Genomic DNA, 25,960 nt, shown 5'->3' on the forward strand with positions numbered 1-25,960 from the left:
TTCGTTCATTTTTTTTATATAGATAAGGCCGTTAGTTATCCCGTTTGAATTGTTTTACATTGTCATTTCGGGGCTTTATATAGCTGACTATGCGATATGGGCTTTGCTCATTGTTGGAGGCCGTACGGTGACCTATAGTTGTTAATTTCTGTGTTATTTTGGTCTCTTGTGGAGAGTTGTCTCATTGACAATCATACCACATCTTCTTTTTTATAAGACAAACAAATTATGAAAAATAAAAATACGTTATCTTCTATGTGATTTAAAAGTTATATATCTCTAGCTGAACATTAACAACTTTGTCATTCCAGGTGTACTAGATTCTAACCCCGTACCTTTTATCATTTTCGGCGACCTGTATAGTAGAGTGGTAAGTGATGTTTAACCAATTGACTATGACTTTTCCTGCTGAAAGTCGATGGTCCTCCATTAAAAACTAAAGACCACATTATAAAGATATTGTTGAAAATGGCATCCATCCATCCACCCATCTATCCATCCATCCATGTTATTCTAACTTCCATTGCCAACGCCTATATAATGACGAATACCGACCGTTGGTCAGTATTATGAAAACGTATTTACTAATTTATAGGTCATCTAAGTTTATCTATTGAATGATAAAACTAATGTATAATAGCTTATAATTGCATCAATACTGTTAATAAATTATGAACAACAGCTTTAATTGAACAATCTATCCTATAGCTAACAATAGCAAAATCAATGTGTATAGAATTTTAAGTTATATGTATTTGTCAAGGCCCTTATTCATACAGCTACTTAATTTTAAAAAAGAAGATGTGGTATGATTGCCAATGAGAAAACTGTTCACAAGAGACAAAATGACACAGAAACTAACACCTATATATATAGGTCAGCGTACGGTCTTCAACAATGAGCAAACCCCATCTCGCATAGTCAGCAATAAAATACCCCTCAATGACAAAATGGAATTACATTTCAAAAAGAAAACTAACGACATAATTAATGTACAATAAAAGATTGAAAAACACATAGGTAATACAGCAACAAACGACAACCACTGATTTACAGGCTCCTGACTTTGGACAGGCACATACATACAGATTGTGGCGGGGTTAATCATGTTAGCTAAATTCCATCCCCCTCCTAACCTGGGACAGTGGAGTGACAGTACAACATCAGAACGAACTACAATGTACCAAAATCAGTTGAAAAAACCTAATTAATCAGATGGATACATGTACAAATAGAAAATAAATAATAAAAAAAAAAGAATGGACGGGGCCGGGTACTTGTACATCCCAACAACAAAAAGACACTAAGTGCAGATCTGAGAGTACACGCAGTTACTGACAGCTAGTTAGTTCAAAACCAATTACAACTAATAAAAAAACTCATGCATCTTAGAATAAATCATCAATCTATACACATCCAATATGAAATGCATTTAGTGTATAGCTAAAACCGTCAGCGAAAAAATCAAAAAAAAGAAAAGTGTCTGACAAAATGGTATCTATCATAGAACATTTTGCACTTGTGAAAACATTTCTTAGTCTGCGCAGTTTTCAGTAAAAACAAAAGGCGTCGCGCAAGTATGTAGTATTTATGCTTATACGCATAGCAATTTTTTTTAATAAAAGGCGAAACAAACAAATTAAGATATCATTTAAAGGACAAAAAATAGTACTGTGGTTCTATACAAAAAAATTGACGTTAGTAAATATTTCATAATTGTAAAATAACGTGAATAATACCACGTTTTAGTTAAAATTATGGGAATAAAGTCTGTTAATGGGTTGGACAATTGAAATTGTGTCAGTTAAGAGTTATTTAGCCACGACAATAATTTTGCTACCTTTATATTTTCCCCTTGAAAAATTTAAGAATGAGATGTTCCTGAGTAAACAAAAATGATAATACGGTACCACGGTATCCTAGAAGGAGCATTTTTATTTTGACTTTCTTTGCATTTTATTGAAGGGTGTGTCACTTCAATATATGCGTGCTATGGATTGTCCTCTCAGTGGAATATGCATGAATTTTTTATTGACGTTTTCAATCAGCCTTAATTTTTGTGTCTGTTCGAAGTAGCACGTTCTCAATTCCGACTGAAAATGTCTTTCTACTACAACACAGGGTACATATAACGTGTTCTCGTTCACATATGAACATGATATTTGTCACTGGACGTTAAACCCTAATTCGTCAGCATCATCTAATTGGTTTTTTTCTTCTATTACTTAATCATATGTTGTTTACAAATCACTCTAAAGAAGTAAACGGAAAGAAGCGAATGCAGCTACATTTGGTTATTTTAAGTTTCAATTCATTTTATTCCGTTTAGTTCCTTTCTACATAAGTGCAGAGGAGAACTACAGTTGTCTATGGTGGCCGGTGATGTCCATTTCGCGTTTTCGCGATTTCGCCTTTCATATTCTATAGGGCGAAAACACGAAATCGCGAAAAGGCGAAATCGCGAAGTCGAAAAAGTGAAAACGCGAAGTCGAAAACGAGAAATCGGTTTCGCGTTTTCGACTTTGCAATTTTGCGTTTTCGCCATATAGAATATGTTAGGCGAAAACGCTAAAGCGCTAAAACGCAAAATGGCATTAACCTGCCACCGAATGTTAACTTCTCTAATTTGTCACCAATATAAATACATCGCAATCCGTTACTGTTTCAACAGCCATCGGTGTTTCATGTGTGTATTCTTAAACGAGTATTATTTTTCTCTCGTTTTTAGCAATTTATCACTCTCTACTGTCCTTATATATTATTCTATATTATGCGTTTCCATCCAGATTGTCGTGTTTACCATGAGGGTCCGGATTGGGGGTATTGTTTATTTCTGTATTCTTTAAATTGTTATGTCATTTTGTTCTACATTTTATTTATCTTACTCATTATTCTTTCTTTATTTTTCATATTTTGTCATTCCAATATATTTTACTTACTGATGTTTAGTTAAATTACGACGTTTATCTCAGATTTATATTCTGGTTACCAATGTAGATGACAAATTTGTGTCATTCATGACAATTAAACAGAATCAACATGATATATGCGATCATTCTTGGATGAAATTAATATTACTTTAATATTACACTTTTTGAAACCATTTTTATCAATTTTCAATTTCATGTGTTGTTTCCGTATATGTTATGTTTCATTGCTCATGTGTTGTTTTCGTATATTTTAGCCGCTCGTCTTGAGCCTACTCATTTGATCCGATAACACCCCATATAGCATTGCCAAATAAAATTATAATTTTATTGCCATTCATAACTCTGAACAGACCAATTAACAGACCGGGTTTTATACATCCGACCCATAAACAGACCAGGTTTTAAATAAAGATTGATTTATGTCACCAAAATACAGATTTTCGTGTAGATTTTTCACACAATGATATCAATATGGTTAACAAACATAATGCCTTTCTTTTTTCGATGTTCAAGATATCGAATGCAAGTAAATTTAACCAATGTGTCATTTTGTGTACATTTTATGTGTGTAAAATGTGTATAAATTTATTGATGAGTATCCCGCCTTTTCATTTTATAGATCGTACATCGAAGCTAGAAAAATAATAATTACACCACTGAATTCAGTACATAGAATTGTTTTGTTAGACATGAATACTTTTTATGATGAAAATATATTTAGAAAGTTATACAATGAAACATGCTGAACTTTCAATGATTTTCTCAATAACACATGATTAACAGAATTTAGCCAACCCGATTAACAGACCAACCGCCGATATAGCCGCATACTCAATATAGATTAACCGACCAATCTCTCGGTTAGCCGAGTGTCGGCCGTGAACATATACATTTTTGTTGCAGGTATCAACAAATTGTAGATTTATGAAAGTGCATATGTATAATAATAATATTTAGTTAACTTTTAATTTACTGATAACTAAATCAATATCAATAGCGCTTAAACAATATTAATAGATCTAATTACAGTTTTGAATCGATAACCTTTAGAAAAAGTTGACACGGTTCGTTTCTAAATTTTCGGATAAGGTTACGACCTGATTTGTATCATATAAATACAAAATTCTGGACTAACAGTGATATGATGTATTATGTAATCCTAATATTAAATATCTATACTGTTAATCAAATAAATAGAATTGGGTAGACTCTTAAGAGAATTTTTTTGCTGACGGTTTCAAAAATGCCTTTTCCCCCATTTTTTCTGAGTTTTCTGAAGTGTGCCAGATATGGGGTGAAGACTTGAGATGACCTGGCGTCATCCTACTGCTAATCTACTAACATTATTACACTGTTTTGTTTCATGATATAACTGTTTATTATGGATGGAATATGCCAATTATCAAGTACTGGGGACTAATAAAGGTGAATTTAGGGTTTGAAAAAAAGGGGGGGGGGGCTTTTTTTTTTTTTGAAATTGGTTTAAAACGTCTAAAATTTTTACAATATTAATGGGCATTTACAATTCACAATTTTAACCCTGTTTTATTTCAGCAACCCTGGTTATGCCCCTCTTAAGTGATACTAAGTCCTGCATTTCATAAATGATTTTGATTTTTTAAAATATTAAGTTCATTCATCACAACCTTTCCAATTACACAAATGGGATTTTTTATATGTTCAACAGTTGATAACTCTACAGAGTTGGTCAGATTAGAATTCGCTATAATTATTGATCTAACTTCTTTTTCTAATTAAAGCATCCACAACATCCTAGTAAAATAACCTAAATGTTAATTATTTGCTTTATTTCAACTATGGTCAAGCATCTATAATTCAAAACCTGTTGGTTTTTAAAATCAGTCAAATTACATGGTATTTGCTGGAAGTTTCTGAACCAATTTTATGCGAAATTTTACACTATTGTTCAAGACTAGTAGGGTTAAGCTTGTAAACAAATTACCCCCTTACCTCACACATAAGGTAAGTGCCTGTCCCAATTTAGGAGCATGTGATTCAGTGGTAGTCATTCGGTTGAGTCAATGTCTCTTTGAAATAAACCCCATTTTCATACTCAATTTTCAAATTCTGTCATAAATATTATTTCTTAGTTTATAGTTAAAGCCTAATTCATGCAAGGGTTTTGTTATTTATTTGCTTTAAATATTTGTTCATGCTTCTGGTTTTTATCATTGTTTATAGCTTAGTATGGAGTTTGCTCAATGAAGAAGGTTGTAAGAAGACCAATAGTAGACACATCAGTTTTTGGTATTTTGTGAGTATTTGTCTTATTGGCAATTATACCACAACTCCTTATTTGAGTTCATCTGATACAAAAAAAATCTGTCATTTTACTGACTCTTCTCTCATTTTATAACTGATATATATCCATGGAAGGAATATACCTAAAACTTTAACTTAAACTGCATTAATGTTGACGTATCTATTGTATTAGTATAAAGAGGGAGGGGTAGAAGGGTTCCTCATTCCGAAATCCCTGGCTTAAAAACACGAGTTCCTGAGGTCCCAACTTTAAATTAATTTAAATCCCGACATCGCGAAATTAGAAAAAAAGATTCCCTTATTCCGAAAGGGTAAATCCCGCAATCCCGAGCTTAATCACACCCGAACCCAAACTAGACCAAAAGTCCCGTTGAAGGTCCTATCTCCTCAGGTTTCCCCCACCAGGGACGGTTTTGAATACAAGTATTGTTAGGTCAAATTTATTCCAATATCATACATTCTTTTCTATTCATGTGATGTCTCTTATTTCTGATGAATTAGCTAGGTCTTAAAAAACTCTGATTAAAATATATTTGCGAAGAATACAAACTTTTCATTGCAGTTGTATCTCTTTTCATCAATGCCAACTCGAAAGAACATTGATTAATTTTGCGGGACAGATGCAGAGATTGATCACCAAATAAATTACAAATATGAAGAGATTGTCAATCATAAATATTTGTTTTTCATTTCAAATTTTATTTGTTACCTTTTGTAGTTGTTACTTATCATATGGTACAAAAATCATTCAAAACAAACAATTCGTGTTGGCCCCAGATGACTTTTAAAATGTATACATCATTGAAAAAGTTCCAAATTATCTCCCTTTGGTGGAAAAATGGCATTTTTTGGCTTAAAAATTGAAATATCTTTTTTAACTCATCGGTGACCTATATTTTTTAATATAATTTCTATATAAGCTGTACTTAAACTAAATTATTGTAAAATTTGAGCGATTTCTGTAATAAATTTCTTTCTTTTTTTTTCGATATTACCTTTATTTCTCCTATTACTTCAACAGAAAAAAACCACCTTTACAAAAATGTATGCTTCTTTCGAAGGCAGATTGTGAGCGCAAATGAACGGTGACCCCACTTTTTTATTTTATTTTTCTGTTAACTATAAGATAAAGTTCATTTATAGAAAAATATAGAGAAATCCTATATAAATGATTTAGACCCGCGAACCCCCTTAAGTGCCATGTAAATAAAATAGATATTTTCTTTTGCCAGAGGTTTAATGTGATGCAGACCAGTTTCAAAAATCGTGCCGAATTTATACTCATGCACAAGTTAACTTTAAAAAAAAAATGCTTCGCCGATAGCAGCCTGATACGACCGCTGAGGTAAAACACTGAACAGTTGGTGCATTTTTGGACACACTATTGAAGTTTGATACAGTTTTTATGCCCCACCTACGATAGTAGAGGGTCATTATGTTTTCTGGTCTGTGCGTCCGTTCGTCCGTCCGTCTGTTCGTTCGTCCGTCTGTCCCGCTTCAGGTTAAAGTTTTTGGTCAAGGTAGTTTTTGATGAAGTTGAAGTCCAATCAACTTGAAACTTAGTACACATGTTCCTTATGATATAATCTTTCTAATTTTAAAGCCAAATTAAACCTTTGACCCCAATTTCAAGGTCCACTGAACATAGAAAATGAAAGTGCATGTTTCAGGTTAAAGTTTTTGGTCAAGGTAGTTTTTGATGAAGTTGAAGTCCAATCAACTTGAAACTTAGTACACATGTTCCCTATGATATTATATTTCTAATTTTAATGCCTAATTGTATTTTTTATCCAATTTCGTGGTCCATTGAACATGGAAAATGATAGTGCAAGTGGGGCATCCGTGTACTTTGGACACATTCTTGTTATGGATTGTGATAAAGTTTTTGACATAATTTAGGTTTTTGACACATAATAAATGTGGCGAAAGATCTTAAAAATTTGAAATAGGCAAAATCCTGCTTCCATGTTTAACCCCACCACATTATGTGTGTATGTGCCTGTTCAAAGTCAGGAACCGGCTGTAATTCAGTGGTTGTCGTTTGTTAATGTGTTACATATTTGTATTTCGTATTTTTTTGTACTTAAATGAGGCCGTTAGTTTTCTCTTTTGAATTGTTTTACATTGTCATTTCAGGGCCTTTTATAGCTGACTATGCAGTATTGGCTTTGCTCATTGTTGAAGGCCGTACAGTGACCTGTAGTTGTTAATTTCTGTGTCACTTTGGTCTCTGCTTATTGCGCATTACTGTGGAATTAAACAGTTCTTGCTAATGCAACAACTTGTGCAATTTAAGATTTCCTGTTATTTGGCAATTTTACTATGACGCAATTATGTGCAATTGAAAATTTATTGTGCAATACTGTAAAATTGAAGAATTTTTGCTATTGCGCAATACTGTGTAATTGAAGATTTCTTGATATTGTGCATAATTGTGATACGGCGCAATACTGTACAGTTGAATTATTTCTCAATATTGCGCAATACTATGCAATTGAAAATTTCTGACTATTACGCAAAACTAATATATGACCCCCCCCCTAGAAAAAATAATTTTGAACCCTCTTGGAGTTATTACCCCCAAACTTTCCATTTATAGTATGGTACCTTGTGCTAGAATAACAGAGATATCCAATCACTTCAATAAAAGTTATTGTCAGGAAACTGCAAAAAAAACTTCTTATTGTCCCTTCTTGGTCCCAATTTCTTCTTTACCTGATGGTACCAAAACCCCGAAAATCAATCCCAAGCTTACTATTTTGATATTGAACCATATGGAAAATTTCATAATGATCCATTCTATTAAATCAAAGTTATTGTCCGGAAAGCAAATGTGTCTTCTGACGACGATGACGCCGACTAAGACGACATCATACCAATATACGACGCCAAGAAATGTTTGCGGTCCTTTAAAAACTAGAGACCACGACTTTCAAACAAAGTTGACTGATTCAATAAGGAGGAGCGCACAAATTTGAAAGTCGTGCGAAATATTTTTGAAAGTTATGCACACAAATTTATGAAACTTATGCGCACTATTTAAATTTGTTCGCATGACGTTCGAAGTCATGCACATGCTTTAAAAAGTCGTGTGCACCAGTTTTAAAGTCATGCACACGAATTTTCAAACTGGTGCGCACCTGATTAAATCTACAGCAAACAAAATATTTATATTTGCATGGCACCTACGGGGCTCTGTAAAGATTAAATCCCAAAAGTTTAAAAAGATCAAAAGATCAAACTTTTAATATTCACTTTAATTTCTATTTGAAATGACAACCCTACAATATGATACAAGCCATTATTCAAACCCTGAAATGCAGAAAAAAACATAAAAGTAAAATTATTCAAGTATATCAAAAGTATGATTACTTTATTGATAAATCAACAGGCTATTAGACATTGAATTTTAGACCAAATTTGGTTTTATTTGGCCCAGATGTTTAGCAGGTGCTATTTTTGTAAAAAATTACAAAATTTACTAAAAGTGTTGAAAAACTTTCTGCAAAGGCCAATAACTCTTTATGGATCAATGGCAATTTTGATCATGGTTACTTATTTGTAGATACTACCTTGCTACACATTTTGCCGTTTTTGGTATTTATTTATCAATAATAATATTAGCAATTGAGCGGCAGTAATTCAACATCGGTTTGTCTATGTGATTTGAAAGGCCATATCTCCTTGGTCAATTTTGGTTATGTTGACTTATTTTTAAATCTTACTTGTATTATGACTTTATTTTCAAATGCAGAGGGCCGAAAATATTTATGGTCACCCTCTCCTTTAGTATTGAAAAATCAAATAGTAGTGTTTTAAGGGCATACAATACAGTTTTGATCCCATATTGAAATTTTGATGAAGTTGCATATTTATTAATACCAGTCCTGATTAAATCAAATATGTAATAAAATATATACCTTCATGTGCTACTTTTTGAGTAAAATGAGGTCGAAATTTCAGATGTTTGCACAAAATTTGGATTTGTGGACTTAATTTTCCATTCAAAGAAATACATAACTTTTTTTTATTTTAAATGATAAACACAAGCTGTTTTTCATTAAATTATCTGTAATCTCTGTTTTATAAAAAAAAAATCTTTAAATTCATTTTAAATAACTCATATTTATCAAATATTCATGAATGTAGAAATTTTTTTTTCTGTTTAATTATTAAATTAAAAAAAATGCATTATTGACACTTTTTTGAAACTTGATACAAATAATCTTCATACATATAAAACAAACGTTATAAGTTTGAATGATAAAAATCAGTCGAATTATACATCCTTTCCCGATATGTCCAAGTTGGACATCGCGAAAACAATATTTTACGTTATCAGCGTCAAATAAATGTTACCTCCACTGTAACTATATCGTATGCCATTACACTTGGACCTTGGTCCAGTCACAACTTCCCACAAGAGCCTATTCAATTATTCGCTTTTTGCTGTTTCAAAGAAAGATTGAATGCATAAAATAATCGAACAAAATTAATTCTTGTTGAATTATCATGAAATAATATAATTTAATTACGGGTGCCACATGTGGAGCAGGATCAGCATTCTCTTCTGGAGCACCTGAGATCACCCTTAAGTTTTTTGTGGGGTTGGGGTTGCTTAATCTTTAATTTCTGTATTGTGTTTTATAAAATACTGCATGTTTGTCATTTTCGTTTAAAGCCATAGCATCGTTAGTTTATTTTTGATTATGAGTTTGAATGTCCCTCTGGTATCTTTCGTCCCTCTTTTACACCACATATGCTGGTTGCTATGCAATAAGAAGTGTTACATAAGATATTTTTAAATAAAAGATTATTATGCACATGATGCATAATTGATCTATTTATGTTAGTTTAGTTTTTATCAGGTATTTATATATATAAATTGTGCTTGTTATCCATGAATTGAACGTGGGTATTTTCAAATACCAGTTGGTTACTAGGCATTTATGTCATGAATAAGTGTTGCTATGGAGAGTTTCGCATCTCTTAAAGCACAATTTGACTGTTATTGTGTTGTGTTTTATCATCAGCAGGCTTCAAGTGACTTATTTTGTACATTTTTGTTAAAAATCATCATTAAATATTTTCAGCCTCAGAAGTTGCTATGCTAAAAGGATGGATGCCATGGAGATTTTATGCATATTTTTCTAATCAATTGAATACATTTTTATGTGACACTTATTTTGTCAGTAAAAATTAAATCATATGTGCATTTTTTTTTATGATAGTGACCCCTATTAGGTGACAAAATTTGTAGTTTTTGTACAAAATTGCCTCCGAAACAGCATAATGTTGGGTAGCTGCCACCAATAAAAATTCAATAGTCTACCAAATTATATTTTTTCTCTGAATTATATGATAGTCATTCATTTTTGTCAGTACCATATTTTATATTATATACATCTGAATTGCTTATTTTTGTGTAAAATTTATAAACTTGAACCCTTTGATTTTCTGTTACCATAGCAACCATAAATAAACATTTGTTTAAGAAAAGATTTTTGTAGCTTATAATTTTAAGGTTATATAATTAAAATATTTACTTGCAATAACCACTATTCTTTATTCTGATATTATAATTCATGTCGGAATATCCTGGTTTTTTTTTTTACCTCAAATAGTGTCTCAGATTCACTAGTTTCTGTGTTAACCATTATTTAACTGTCAAAAATGTTTTTTTTCCTCACAAATGATCGTTATTGTTTGTCGTATGATCTTTTAAGACTAAGATGTTTATTTTAAGCAAGGTTTGATGATTTTTTTTGATTTTTTTCACTTTCCACCCGAAGCTCTATGCTTATTGGCACAGCCTCTTAAATATACAGTTAAAACTGCTTAAGAGACCACCTGTATTAAGCAAAAACCTGTGTTAAAAGACAACCAAATTAAGATCCCTTTGTAGTACATTTCATATAAATTGAACCTGTATTAAAAGACTAACTGTCTTAAGAGACAACTTTTTGGTTCTCACTTGAGTGGTCTCTTAACTGTAATTGGTTTTTAATTTTGCATACTGTTGCTTATTTGCTAGATTTTCGTTGTTTGTTTTCATGTTATTGTCAGTTTGTTTTTAACTAACTATTTTGAATGTCTCATTGTATCTTGCGCGTCTCTTAAATTTAAGAAAAAAAGTTTTAAGTAGTGGATTTGAATTTGTGATCGACTTCGACCATTTACGAGTCCACTTCTTCTAAATTCTCTACTGCTTTTATATATATATATAATTTTTAGACATAACTACAATCCTAAAGCAACAGTAAATTCTCTAAACGGAACATATTCTTCTGATGAAGTCTTTTGTTCTAACTGTTTATTGTTATTTTTTTATCGTCTACAGTAAATTTAGAAATGATTGTGATTTTTTTATTTTTGCAAAAAATAGGTTATACTCGCAATAGTTTAAACTCGCATTTTGAAATTTTTATATGAATTAAACAGGATTTTTCTCAAAGCATTATTCACAACATCAAAACATAATGCAAAACAATGTCACATTACGTCCTAGAACATGCGCGTTTTTTTGTCAATATTTACTAGTATACAAGAGGGGTGAACATATTGATTTAGAATGTTTTTCCCTTTTCAGACAACTTGTGTATGGAATGGAATGTGAACCTTGTAATCGGTTGGAAAAAACGAATTCTGCAGATCAATGGTGTGTGTCATGCCACGAACGGTTATGCTTAGAATGTAGTAGTTATCATAGAGCTCTTACTGCAACAAAAGATCACAGCTTAATTTCGACAAAACAATATGAATCAATACTACCAATTCTAAAATCAGTTGAGATAAAATGTGTTCATCATACAGAGAATGATTTGGAGTATGTCTGTAAAGAACACGAGTGTTTTTGTTGTATTAAATGTAAACGAGAAACGCATGTAGATTGCAGAAAAGTTGAGAAGATAGAAGAAATTATTAGCGAAACTGATTTAACGAGTGAACTCAAACATATGAAAAACAGGTACGAACACGTAGCTGAAAAGCTGAGCAAACTAACTTGTTTAACAGATGTAAATATAGCGGAATTGGACAAAGCTAAAGAAGACATATCTCGTCAGATGCAGATTCATCGGGTGAAAATTAATCATGCTTTAGATAGTATTCAAACTAATATACAACAAGAAGTTAATAAATCTTTTAAGGCCGAAAAGAATAAGCTTAGGAAACAAAAAGAAGAAAACAAGAAGAAAACAACTGAACTAGACAGAGAACAGGAAATGATCCACACTATGCTAGAAACGGATATAAAATCAAATAAAGAAATATTTTTTCTACAACGAAACATTCAGGATAAGTTAAATTCGAAAGAATTATTCGTTGAAAAAAGTGTTTCTTCTTTTCAAATTATATCTTCGAATTGTAGGGTTGGATCATGTATTGATAAAGAGTCGGGAAGTGTAAAGTTTACGAAAACAATAGAATTTGATAGAGATCACTGTAATTTTGATTTGCAGTCATTACCTATTGAGAATGAACACGAAGAAACAGCTTCCTCTACCGTTGAAGCAGAAGAAATGGTGCCACTAGATGAATCTCAGAAAAAAGGCAGAGCTACCAAGTTACCTGATTTTATAATATCGCCAGTATCAACTAACTATACGTTCAAATATAAGAGAAACATTTGTCTATCATCAATTAATGCGAATTCCAATTATGCACATTATATCAAAAGTATTTCCAAGAAGTCTTTTGTAGTATGGACACCGTCAGAAAAGTATTTGTTGTTTTATAACACGAAGTGTAAGATAGAAAGCAAAATATATCTACAATACCCTCCGAGTTCAATTGCAATAATTGACGACAATACAATAGCCGTTACAGCCTTTATGGAAATCGTATTTGTAAATACACAAACGTTAACCTGCATGCACACTGTACATATCGGTGACCATTGCTTTGGGATAGCCATTATACAAAATAAACTGTTTGTGAATTGTGAGAGTAAAGGACTTAAAGTGATGGACGTGAAAGGCAATGTTACAAAATCATTTGAAAACATAACCGGAAAATTGCAGCTGTGTGCAGTCAATACTAGAACTATTGCTATAGCAAAACAGGGGTGTTGTTTGATAATTGTTTTAACTACATCATCTTCAAGAATGATCACAATGGAAGTACCAGGTTCAGAGGTACCAAATTGTATGACCAGTTTTGGAGGTAATATGTTATTGATTACCAACACACAAAATCAGGTTTTCAAAGTGAATATTGACGAACAAAAATGGAGCCTAGTTTTAAAAGCACATTGTGAAAATGACCAACTACACAATGTATATGGAATTGAATTTGACAAATACAGCAATCAACTATACTTGATGAATAAGAGTGGTTGCTACATTTACATATTTGATAGGTAGCGTCATCTGTGGCTTATTTCAACATTAAATCGACGAATTTACACTATTAATTATTTCACTCACAGGGTCTTAATCGAATAGCTGTTAAACTTACTGAGTTTTGATATCATTAAGACTATATGATATTCCTACATAAAATATTAACACTTAACCGTCTGCCATATTCACATACATGTAGTAAATACTGTTACATGTAAAGACTGTGCGTTGGTCATTGTTGGTGGACGTGTCTAACGAAATTGAATACAATTGTATTCGAATGACAATATATATCTTACAGTCCACATGATTAATGATTTTTATTTCGTATAGATGTTATTGCTTAACTATTATTATTTGTCCAGTTTCCAGTCCTCTGTAGGTACTTTCGGAAATATAAAATTACACACTTATATAACTTTTTTGGATTCGAGCGTCACTGATGAGTCTTTTGTAGACGAAACGCGCGTCTGGCGTATATACAAAATTTAGTCCTGGTATCTGTGATGAGTTTATTTGTGTAAAGAAAAGTCAGCCAATTTTCATGACATATGGAATGAGTCCTTTTCAGAAAAAAATGTACGACATGATACATGTATCTATTATGTGGACATGGTATCTATTATCAGCAACTATTACAGTTTTTAATCCATATTTTTCAAACTGGACCAAAAAATTGCACACTTATTGAAGTTATGGAATATTTTAGGATGTTTTTGGTATAACATTTGAAAATAAAATTGTAGATAAAAGTATGAATTACAGTTTTTTTGTCGATTTCTTTGCATGTAATTTGGTCTAAAAAAAAAAAAAAAAAGCTTTTAATTAAATTTGTGCATAGATTGATGCTATGTCAGACTAAAAACTTTTAATGGCAGTAGGGGCTATTTCTAAACAGGTGTTCAATTGTTCCTGAACATCGATTAACCGTTCTCGTAAGATAATGGTGTAAATGATTACTAGTGGTTTGCTGAACTACAACCAATGTTTGAACCTGTACCACTTTACAGCTCATTTTTATACGTCCGCAAATAAATGTTTATGATCGTAAAGTGCTATGATGTATTTGGTGACCGGACAATAACTTGAGTTTAAATGAATGGATCTCTATGAAATTTAATAAGAAGGTTCAATACCACATAAGGAAGGTCGAGATTGATTTTAGGGATAATGGTTCTGTTGTAGAATTGGGGGCCCGAAAGGGGCCCCAAAACAAGCATTTTTTCTACTTTCAGGATATGAACTTGTGTATAAGTATTTCAATTGCTCTGAAATTGTACCACAATGTTTAATACCACAAGTAGAAGGTTTGGATTTATTATGGGGGTTATGATGCCAACAGTTTATATTGTACCACAAGGTTCCATATCACAAAAGGAAGGCTAGGATTGAGTTTGGGAGTAATTAGCCAATTCATGCGGGAAGTAGGGGCATAAAAAGGGCCAAAAACAAGCATTATCTAGTTTCCAGACAATAACTCGTGTTTAAGTATATGGATCTTTCTGAAATTCCAATTTTTTAAGGGGTTCACATTGTTTTTTCAAAAATTTTCAAATTTCAATTTTTTAGTATTTTCAAGAAGAATCTTTAATTGCTCAGTATTGTGCAATAGATTTGTAAGATCTTAACATTTATTTTGTGTCAGAAACCTATACTATGTAAAGAATTTGATCACAAACCAAATTCAGACAGAATCAAGCTTGCATATTGTGTCTAAAATTGCCACACCTATTCAAGGTTGAACCTCTGCGGTCGTATCAGGCTACAATCAGCGAAGTATTTTACTGTTTAATAAATTTTCTATGGTAACGAAACATGTATACTGTTTAAATCCTCGTTATTAGAGATACTTGACCGGTAAATAATGTTACATGCAAATAACAACCTGTGTTATATTCGTCATCAATATTCTTGTAAGTAATCCTACGTATTAAAATGAACGAAGAAAATTAAAGAGGCGAATAAAAACAGACAGAGATCACACCCAGTTTTTGGTGGGGTTTGTGTTGCTATTGTACCCCTATTTGTTAAATTTTTACCTATGTGGTCTGTTTGTTTTGTTTACACATCGTTGCCAATATAACGAATTGGATGCGACTGTCATACACCAATTGTGAATTTTCCATTTCAAAGTAACAACATTCAAGCTGCGCCTGTTACAGAGTATATATCTACCAATTGATACGATATTCCCGTGTTCGTATTTCCTATCATGATTTCCTTGGTAGAGGGTTGCTGCTCACAAGAAAGCTATTAAACCAAGAGTTTCAAATGTTGAAGTAAAAATCTTCCCTTCGTAAATTTTACGGACGCCATCACGAGTTGGTTCACCGTTATGGAATACAGTTTCACAGATGATAACCTGGGTATGTTCTTTACTTCGTAACTACAATCCCCTTCCCTGTTGATGAATGTGACATACTGAATTAGACTATTTACCAAGTTTGTAATAACATGAGCAACACGACGGGTGCCACATGTGGAGCAAAATCTGCTTACCCTTCCGGAAATCTGAGATCATCCCCAATTTTTGGTGAGGTTCGTGTTGCTTAGTCTTTAGTTTTCTATGTTATGCATGTGTACTTTTATTTGTCTGTTTGTATTTTTCGTTTTTAGCTATGAGTTTGTTAGTTTATTTTCGATCTATGAGTTTGACTGTCCCTCTGGCATCGTTCGCCCCTCTTTCATACAAGTGAGAGGTTTCGCTAGCTTTAAAACCAGGTTTAATACACCATTTTTTTACATAAGAAAATGCAAGACAAGAATATGACAGTTGTTATCCATTCGTTTGGTGTGTTTTAACTTTTGATTTTGCCATTTGATTAGGGACTTTCCGTTTTGAAATTTCTCGGAGTATTTTTGTGATTTTACTTTTTACAATACCTTGGTCAAAGCTAGAGTCGGCTTTAAACAAACAAATACACAAAGCAGTAAACTTAATTAGATTGATAAGCACAAACTACATCTATTTCAATGAGTTAACTAAAGTACTTCGGAAGTATTATAGGATTAAACACCTTTTTAAAGGAATTTATTGGTGTATAAACTCGACCAATTCACTGAAAACAAAGTCCTTTTGACTTTAATGATATATTTTTGAGTGAGTTATTCCAGTTTATACACCAATGAATTCCTTAAAAAAGGCGTTTAAACCTTATAATTCTTTAGAAATATATTTTTCACATCTATCAAACGTAAATTGTATATTTATGTCATTGAATAGGCCTGGTGCATAAATATATTTGTTGGTTAGCGCAACAAAATGTACTCAATGAAATTTGCTATCTGATAAAAAATAAACTGCAAAAACTCTTATTATCATTTAAACGAATATTTTTGTGTATTATTTAATTCAACGATTTACGTGCAGTGAAAATAAATTTTGTAAACGTCGGTGTTATTATTGCCGCCACCTTGTTTACATTGGTTATGAAAAGAAGTTCGGTCAACGTCGTCTATCGAAAAATAACCAACGTCAAGATCAACTACCGGAAGTCCTCTCGACCAATCATATCCACGTTTTCCCTAATATGCAAAGCATATAAGAATTATAAACAGTTCTTCCTCCACTTTCAACATCTGTCGTGTTGATCACGACAAGTATATCTTTGGTAATACATGTAATTCGAATTCGGTGATGTCATAAACGAGGAAAAGATGACTGGATTGTGAAACGACAAGTTGAAAATATTTCTGCTCATTTTCACTCAGGTTTTCCATAACGTTAAACCAAATTTGATTGCGTTCGGAGATCCGTGTAAAACTTGATTTAGTTATACCATTTGAGTTTATCCGTTCAATTGTTTCCATATAGGCATGTGTTAATCATGGAAATTATGATAGGAAATCCGACACTTATTGTGTTATAAAGAGACACACAGGTTTATCTCTATCTCTTTAATATTTTGAGTAAACTTGACTACTAGAAAAACTTGATGGTATTACACCATTTATGTGAAAAATGTGGAAATCACAACAGCATGGTTAATTGCACAATAGCAAAAAATGAATATTAATTTAAATCTTACAACAAATTCTAAGTTCTTTGACTACAGTTATTCTGTGTCAGAAACCTATGATGTGTCAAATATTTAATTACAATGCAAATTCAGACCTGTATCAAGCGAAACTAGTGTGTCCATTTTTGCCCCAACTTTTCAACGTTGGACATCTGCGGTCGTTTCCAGCTGCACAGGGCGAAGCAATGTATTTGTTATTATCTTAGATACCATTATAGTTTCTATAAATAATAGCTTATATCAAATTCTATTAATTATGATTTTAACCTTATTTTACATGATTTTCAAAGCATCAGTAAATATAGGTGAGCGACACGGGCTCTTGAGAGCCTCTAATTTCAATATGTCTTTCCCCTTAAGGTATACGTATATACTACACCATCAAATGATCCGTTATAATTCTACAGGTTTGATTTTGTATTTGTGCAACACATTGACTTGTGTGAAATTGTCGTTACTCGTTTGTCTTTGCCAAATACTCCTTGGAGGAAAAATTGGGTTTTGAAACAAACAGACAAGATAGAAATGCAGTAATCCTAAAGATCGCAATCCTTTTTCTACGTATGTAAGCACGCTGCTGCATCCTACGTTTTTTTATTGCGTAATCGAGACATATTTAGTATCATAAAGTACAGCAAATCATTACAATGGCTTACATAAGGGAGCAACGATTTAACTTTAAGAGGGGTGTTTTTGTTTTTATCTGAGTCAGAACTTTTTTTTCTGTTTTTTTTTAACGCTTTCGATCATTTTTTTTTTCAATATTTAACACTATTAGGTTTGTTGAAATTCCGGATTCATAATTAATATTTATTTTGATCAGCTGCTAGACCAGAATACTTTCTTCTTTTTTTTTCTTTTTTTATCAAAATTGGGATCAGAATATTTCTTTGAGAACAATACCCGTCCCCCTCCCCTTTTTGGTAGGAAAACGGTCTTATTCATGCGATATTAAATCTAAGTTCTTTAAAATCGAGACATCTTTAGTATCATAAAGTACAGCAAATCACCAAATTGGCTTACATAAGGGAGCAACGATTTAACTTTGAGAGGGGTGTTTTTGTTTTTATCTGAGTCAGAACTTTTTTCTGGGTTTTTTTTAACGCTTTCGATAATTTTTTTTTCAATATTCAACACTATTAGGTTTGTTGAAATTCCGGATTCATAATTAATATATACATATGTATTTTGATCAGCTGCTAGACCAGAATACTTTCTTCTTTTTTTTCCCTTTTTTATCAAAATTAGGATCAGAATATTTCTTTAAGAAAAATACCCGTCCCCCTCCCTTTTTTAGTGGGAAAACGGTCTTATTCATGCGATATTAAATCTAAGTACTTGAAACCTGACAGAAATATTTCATGTATTAAAGTTGTGCTCCTGTCATAATAAAGTTGGTTGAGAAGTTTTTTGCCTAATTTGTGTACTTGGACACCTCATAGTGTAAAAGCAAAATAAACCAAATGTAATATTTATGTTGTGTTCTGTAGTTTTCAAAATTACATCATTGAAATTGCATTGACAATTTGTTAGTTAATAGAGTTAGTATCTGTTAGAATGACGTTTTGTTTAGTATTTCTTCCAATTTTTCGGACGTTTGAAATATTCTATAAATATTCTATAACAAAAATAATCATGAATAATTCAGTATATTTCTTAGTCTTAAGTTGTTGTTTTTTGTGAAACTAACTCCATGCTCTTGACTTAAAACAGGTAATTACAATGTAGCAGCTGGGTAAAGCGTGATCGTGAGCGCTCAATCCGCCATTGACCTGCAACGATGGTACAATAGCGCAACATAAGATATAACTATAAAGTCAACTGAAATTGGCTTGAACGATTAAAATGGTACAAATCACAAAAAAAAAGCTAAGACAAGAACAAGACATAAAGAACCGATCTAAGAGTACTCGCTGTAACTGAAAAATTGTTCATAGACTATTGAAAATAATTCATTAATCATGTTGTCCAAGACCAAAGTTTCAATAAATACACATCTAGCTGATACACAAACTATAAGTGCTCAGACCCGATGAAATAAAGAACTATGATTTGTCACACAACTAATCTATAGACTAATGCATATTTAGTTATGTTTCTTTAAACAGAATCAAAATTAATGTGAGTACTAATAAAATCAACATTCAAAAATCAATCTATAATGATATGTTGAAAACGAAGACGTTTCTTCAAAGACTATGTTGGGCTCTATAAACAAAATTACTGTACAATGCATGTAATTTTAAAAGTAAGATGTTTCTATGTATAGGTATTTCTACCTGTTCAGCGAAATCTTTTTCTCTAACTCTTACTCGATATATCCATTTCATGACCTGTGGACTATTCTTATTTAATCAACGTGTGGTTCGTTTGATCTCAGTTGTTCGTATAAATTCGATTATGACATCAATTTGAACATTTAACTGCCTCGAGTGGATACATATCGTATCACGCTCGATGCATTGGTAGCATCTATATGTATCTAGAAAATATCTTTTAAAAGTTTTAAGAAATTTCTGGTAACGAAATTAGTTCCTGACTTGGTAATTTACCAATCCTATCTAGTACCTTCTCTGAAATCAGAAAAGACATGGGAAAAGCAAACGAGTGGAAAATATGCACACCGATCGAAGGAACCAGAAGAACATCACTAACCAAAAAAACAAAAACTAACTATAAGAAATGATTTTCATTCTCAATTGTTAGCAAACATTCGGTACAAACTATCTATTTGAGGTTGATGCATATCCCTAATTTTGCTTTTTTAAATGTGCATCTATCTTTTATGTCAGTTTTCGATTAATCACGTTTACAAAGTATATTTAAATGTAATTTATTGATAACATGGCAACAGAAAATATCTAATTAACTTGCTGAACGACTATACTTTTTATGTGTTAACATTGCCATTTAAGTGCGAGGTTGCCACAAAACCAGGTTCAACCCACCATTTGTATCTTTAAAAATGTCCTGTACCAAGTCAGGAAAATGGCCATTGTTATATTATAGTTCGTTTCTGTGTATGTAACATTTTAACGTTGTGTTTCCATTGTGTCGTTTGTTTTCTCTTATATTTGATTGTGAATTCACATTACTATAAGACGTGTCACGGTACTTTTCTATCCCAAGTTCATGTATTTGGTTTTGATGTTATATTTGTTATTCTCATCGGATTTTGTCTAATGCTTAGTCCGTTTCTGTGTATGTTACATTTTAATGGTGTGTCTTTGTTCTCCTCTTATATTTAATGCGTTTCCCTCAGTTTTAGTTTGCTACCCCAATTATGTTTTTTGTCCATAGATTTACGAGTTTTGAACAGCGGTATATACTACTGTTGCCTTTATCAAATCGTTTTTTTTTAATTTTTGAACGTGTTCCTTTATTCTTTTAAACTACAAATTTAGGGTGACTACCTTGATCTAGTGGCATCCTTATATAACACCAAGTTAAATCCACCATTTTCTACATAAGAAAAAGGCTGTACCAAGTCAGGAATATGACAGTTGTTATCCATTCGTTTGATGTGTTTCAGCTTTTCATTTTGCCGTTTGTTTATAGACTTTCCGTTTTGAATCTTCCTCGGAGTATTTTTGTACATCAATTTAATTAAAATTAATTTCCAGATATGCTTCCAAATTTAATTCGGTTGTTTATATATCTTGTCACATACAGTGGAGATCAGTTCTAACCTCTCATAAATTCTGTCAGAATCTGTCAGGAGAACTGTTCTAGAACAGTATGTAGAACTGTCAGCCTGACACCTTTTAGTCAGTTCTAGGTTAGAACTGCTCTAGCTAGAACTGATTTGGTCAGTTCTACCTAGAACTGATTTAGACAGTTCTAGTTAGAACTGATCCTGACAGTTCTACCCCAGAACAGTTTTAGACAGTTCTAGCTAGAACTGACCAAATATTTGGTCAGTTCTACTTCTAGAACAGTTCTACGGTTAGAATTGATTTCAAATTCTACGGCTAGACTTGATTTATAAATTCTACAGCCAGAATTAATTTATAAATTATACGGCTAAAATTGATTTATAAATTCTACGGCTAGATTTGATTTATAAGTTTTAAGAAATATTTGTCTTAATATAAAGGCTTCGGCAAAATAGCGATTAATATTATATCGAGTTTGGCTATTTTGCCGGTTTTATTTCAGATTTATAATCGGCAAGAGAACATTAACCCCGCCATATTCTGCATGTATGTCAGTGCCTGTTCCAAGTCAGGAGCCCGTAATTCAGTGATTTTCTTTTGTTGATGTGTAGTATAAAATATTTTTTTTTCTTTCATTTTTTGTACATAAACTAGGCCGTTATTTAGTATTATGGGGGGGGGGGGGGAGGGTTATTATTTGAATTGTTTTACATTTTTTATTCTGGGAGTCAGGATGGCTAGTTATCACGTAACAAAATTATCCTCATTAACCAAATGTAATATCTGTTTACGAGTAGTTTTCATACCCCGGACAGACCTGTTTAACACAAATCTTTTGACCACATCAATCTAAACTGACTTTATTTGCTCTTTAGTCTTTCTGCAAATCTATATAGCTGCACAGTACTTAAGTTTTAATTTTAGGTCAAGAGGGACTGTACTATACAAGTTACAGCAATATTGGAAAACAATTTTGTTCGCATCAATTTATAGTGCCAGCATGCAGGGGCAGATCCAGCCATTTAAAAAGGGGGGGGGGGGGGTTCCAACTATATGTTCAAATTCAAAAGCATTGATCGTAAAAAAAAAGGGGGTTCCAACTCCTGAACCCCCCCCCCCCCCCCCCTTGATCAGTCAATGAGCATGTCCTCTTTTTACGACTGAGTCGTATAATAAAATCTTTTGACCGCATCAACCGAATCTTACCATATTTGCTTTTTTTTATGTAAATCTAAATAGCTGCACAGTAATTCAGTTATAATTTTAGGTCAAGAGGGACTGTAGTATATAAATAACTACAATATTGGAATTGAGAGTGCCAGCATTTCCTATTTTTATTCAAAATATCCCATCAGAAACAAATATCAGTCATGTCAGTAGTTTTCATACCTCAGACTGACAGTAACATGTAATCATACTGATAAAATTATTTGTCTGCATCAATCAAAACTGACCATATTTGACCGCATCAACCAAAACTGACCATATTTGCTCTTTTTTTATGTAACTCTTATAGTCGCATAGTAAATCTGTAATATTTTTATGTAAGGATGGATTGTAAAATCATGAAAATACAAATGATAGAAATATGGAAACACAATGCTACCTAATTTCATTTGCATCAATTTAGAATGCCAGCATGTCCTCTTTTTATTCAAAATATTGCATCATAAATAAATATCAGTAGTTTTCATACCTCAGACTGACTGGTATAACAAAATAATTTGTCCGCATCAACCAAAACTGACCATATTTGCACTTTATTATGAACATGATGTGAATCTTAATAGCCGCAAAGTAAATCATGTATATTTTTATATCAGGATGGATTGTTTAATAAAAATGAAAGCAATATTGGAAAATAAAATTATGCTCACATCAGTTTATAGTGCCAGCATGTCCTCTTTTTCATTAAAATTTTGAATCGTAAACTAATTTCAGTAGTTCTAATATCTCAGACTGACTCATGAATATAACAAAATTATTTGTTGCATCAACCAAAACTGACCATATTTGACAGCATCAACCAAAACTGACCATATTTGACCGCATCAACCAAAACTGACCATATTTGCTCTTTTTTATGTAACTCTTATAGTCGCATAGTAAATCTGTAATATTTTTATGTAAGGATGGATTGTAAAATCATGAAAATACAAATGATAGAAATATGGGAACACAATGCTACCTAATTTCATTTGCATCAATTTAGAATGCCAGCATGTCCTCTTTTTATTCAAAATATTGCATCATAAACAAATATCAGTAGTTTTCATACCTCAGACTGACTGGTATAACAAAATAATTTGTCCGCATCAACCAAAACTGACCATATTTGCACTTTATTATGAACATGATGTGAATCTTAATAGCCGCAAAGTAAATTTTGTATATTTTTATATCAGGATGGATTGTTTAATAAAAATGAAAGCAATATTGGAAAATAAAATTATGCTCACATCAGTTTATAGTGCCAGCATGTCCTCTTTTTCATCAAAATTTTGAATGGTAAACTAATTTCAGTAGTTTTAATATCTCAGACTGACTCATGAATATAACAAAATTATTTGTCGCATCAACCAAAACTCATGACCATATTTGACAGCATCAACCATAACTGATCATATGTGACAGCATCAACCAAAACTGACCATAATTACACTTTGTTATGAAAATATTAATATATATATATATAGCCGCATACTAAATCACTTATAGTAATACATATACCGGTAACAATGGATTGTTACTTCAAATGACAGCAATATCAATGAATATTGGAACACATTGGCTACAAAAAAATTTCCACATCAATTTAGAATATCAGCAAGTCCTCTTTTTATTCAAAATATTGAATTGTAAACAAATTTCAGTGGTTTCAATATATCAGACTGAGTGAGAGTTGTTTAAACAAAATTATTTGACCGCATCAACCAAAACTGAACTTATTTACACTTTATCATGTAAATATACATGTATATGACCTCATTGTAAATATGGTAAACCAATGTTATTTCTATGTGAGGACGGATCGTATGATAAAAATGACACCAACTTTGAATCACAATACACCTTATTGCTAATCCTGGCTGACCCAGCCTCTTGAACTTTTGAAGCATACAACAATGACTTTTCTATTGTGGCATCAGATATTTTGTTTTATGACGTCAAACTTTTACGGGAACCTGTGTGATATCCAGTAATGGCAGACAAATTGCAACAAGGTGTATTTATACCATATCTAAGAATTTAGCGCGCCGTTATTTCCTTTCTGTATCCATAATAATGAACGGTCATTAAACATGCTAAAGTGACTTTTTAACATGTTTAAGTCAGTAGTTTGTGATGGGTTTTTTTTTTAAACAAAACTATTTAATGGCATCATCAAACACTCACATGACTGATTCATATACTTTATTTTAAAAATAAAATAAAAAGTACATGTATGGGAAGTTCTTAGTCCTATAACATATGACCTCGGGGGCATTATTTACTATTTCTATTTACTGTTCTGATATTTTTTTTTACTATCAATGTGCCACCCGAGGTCATATCGCGATAGGCAAAATTCGCGTAGCAAAAAAAAATTCTCAAATCAACATGTGTACCTTGTTTTTAAGTGTGTCCAATCACACTTAGAAGCGAAATATCATATAATATTGCTTTAAATCCAACGAAAATGTGTCATAATATAACAATTCAACATTTTTCAACATTCATCAACATCAGGTTCAAACTTTCAAAACGGCTAATACAAAAACGGATTCCTTCGTGAAACGAAACGAAATTTTATTCTTCTGTGTGTAAACCTCCTTTGAACAGGAGCACATGATGATAAACCCTCACTATAAGATACCGTATAGACATAACAGAGGTTATTTTGTTATATGATAAATTTACACGAAGATTTTCTTTGTATCTAAAATAAAAACTAGATAGAATATAAAAAATAACCTGTAAATGATTGGTGTACTTGATTAATATTCAATTAACGGTCTTCCTGTACAGCTGAACTATCTCAGTCATTTTCTTCTAAGTCAGGAATGATTTTATATTATTTACAGTTTGATAACATTTCATGGGGACAATTGAATAATTTTATAATTATGGTTCATGCTTGGTTTTTAAATAAAAATTGAAGTGAAACACCGATGATAGTATCATTATTTAATGTACAGTCTAGTATGAACCGAACAACTCCTTGGACGAGCGAAGCAATCTTCATTCACCCATTAGTCGGATTGACAGTATTGACATTTATTATACAATTCAGTGTTAACCAGACAAGTCTCTATGTACAACTCCATGGGTGAGCAAAGAAATCTTCATTCACCTATTAGTTGTAAATGCCACAAGAAACTTTTAACTTAGTCATCTACACGTTCTTGGTTAAGGAAAGTATGTACATTGCAAAAGCATCTCTTTTGGCATGGACACTTTTCAATACGCACAGAACAAGATATACAGGAAGAACAATCACAATGTTCCAAGTTGCATCCACTACAGTATATTACTTTCCGACAGACTTGCAACTGTTTTCGTGTCTGAAATAAGTGACAGTACTTGCGTACGGACACACATGCTATCTTTGTTCTGTACGATTATCACCAGCGGTATTTTTCAAAGACATGTAGTGAATGAGACTTAGCTCTTGTCAGCCATCTCTCGAACAACGGCCTGCCTCTTGCCACTAAAAGAGCACAAATTTAGGGCATCCAATATGTACTAAC

At 32.2% G+C, this 25,960-nt stretch overlaps 1 protein-coding gene across 1 annotated transcript; it reads left to right on the plus strand.

Moving 5' to 3' along the window:
• Positions 1-11,818: 11,818 nt before the first annotated feature.
• LOC139521297 (uncharacterized) lies at positions 11,819-13,576 on the plus strand. Its single transcript, XM_071314772.1, has one exon. It carries the CDS (start codon positions 11,819-11,821, stop codon positions 13,574-13,576), a length of 1,758 nt encoding a protein of 585 aa, XP_071170873.1.
• The last annotated feature ends 12,384 nt before the right edge of the window (positions 13,577-25,960 follow it).

Source organism: Mytilus edulis, chromosome 4, assembly GCF_963676685.1.
Source record: "Mytilus edulis chromosome 4, xbMytEdul2.2, whole genome shotgun sequence".
Taxonomy (NCBI): Eukaryota; Metazoa; Mollusca; class Bivalvia; order Mytilida; family Mytilidae; genus Mytilus; species Mytilus edulis.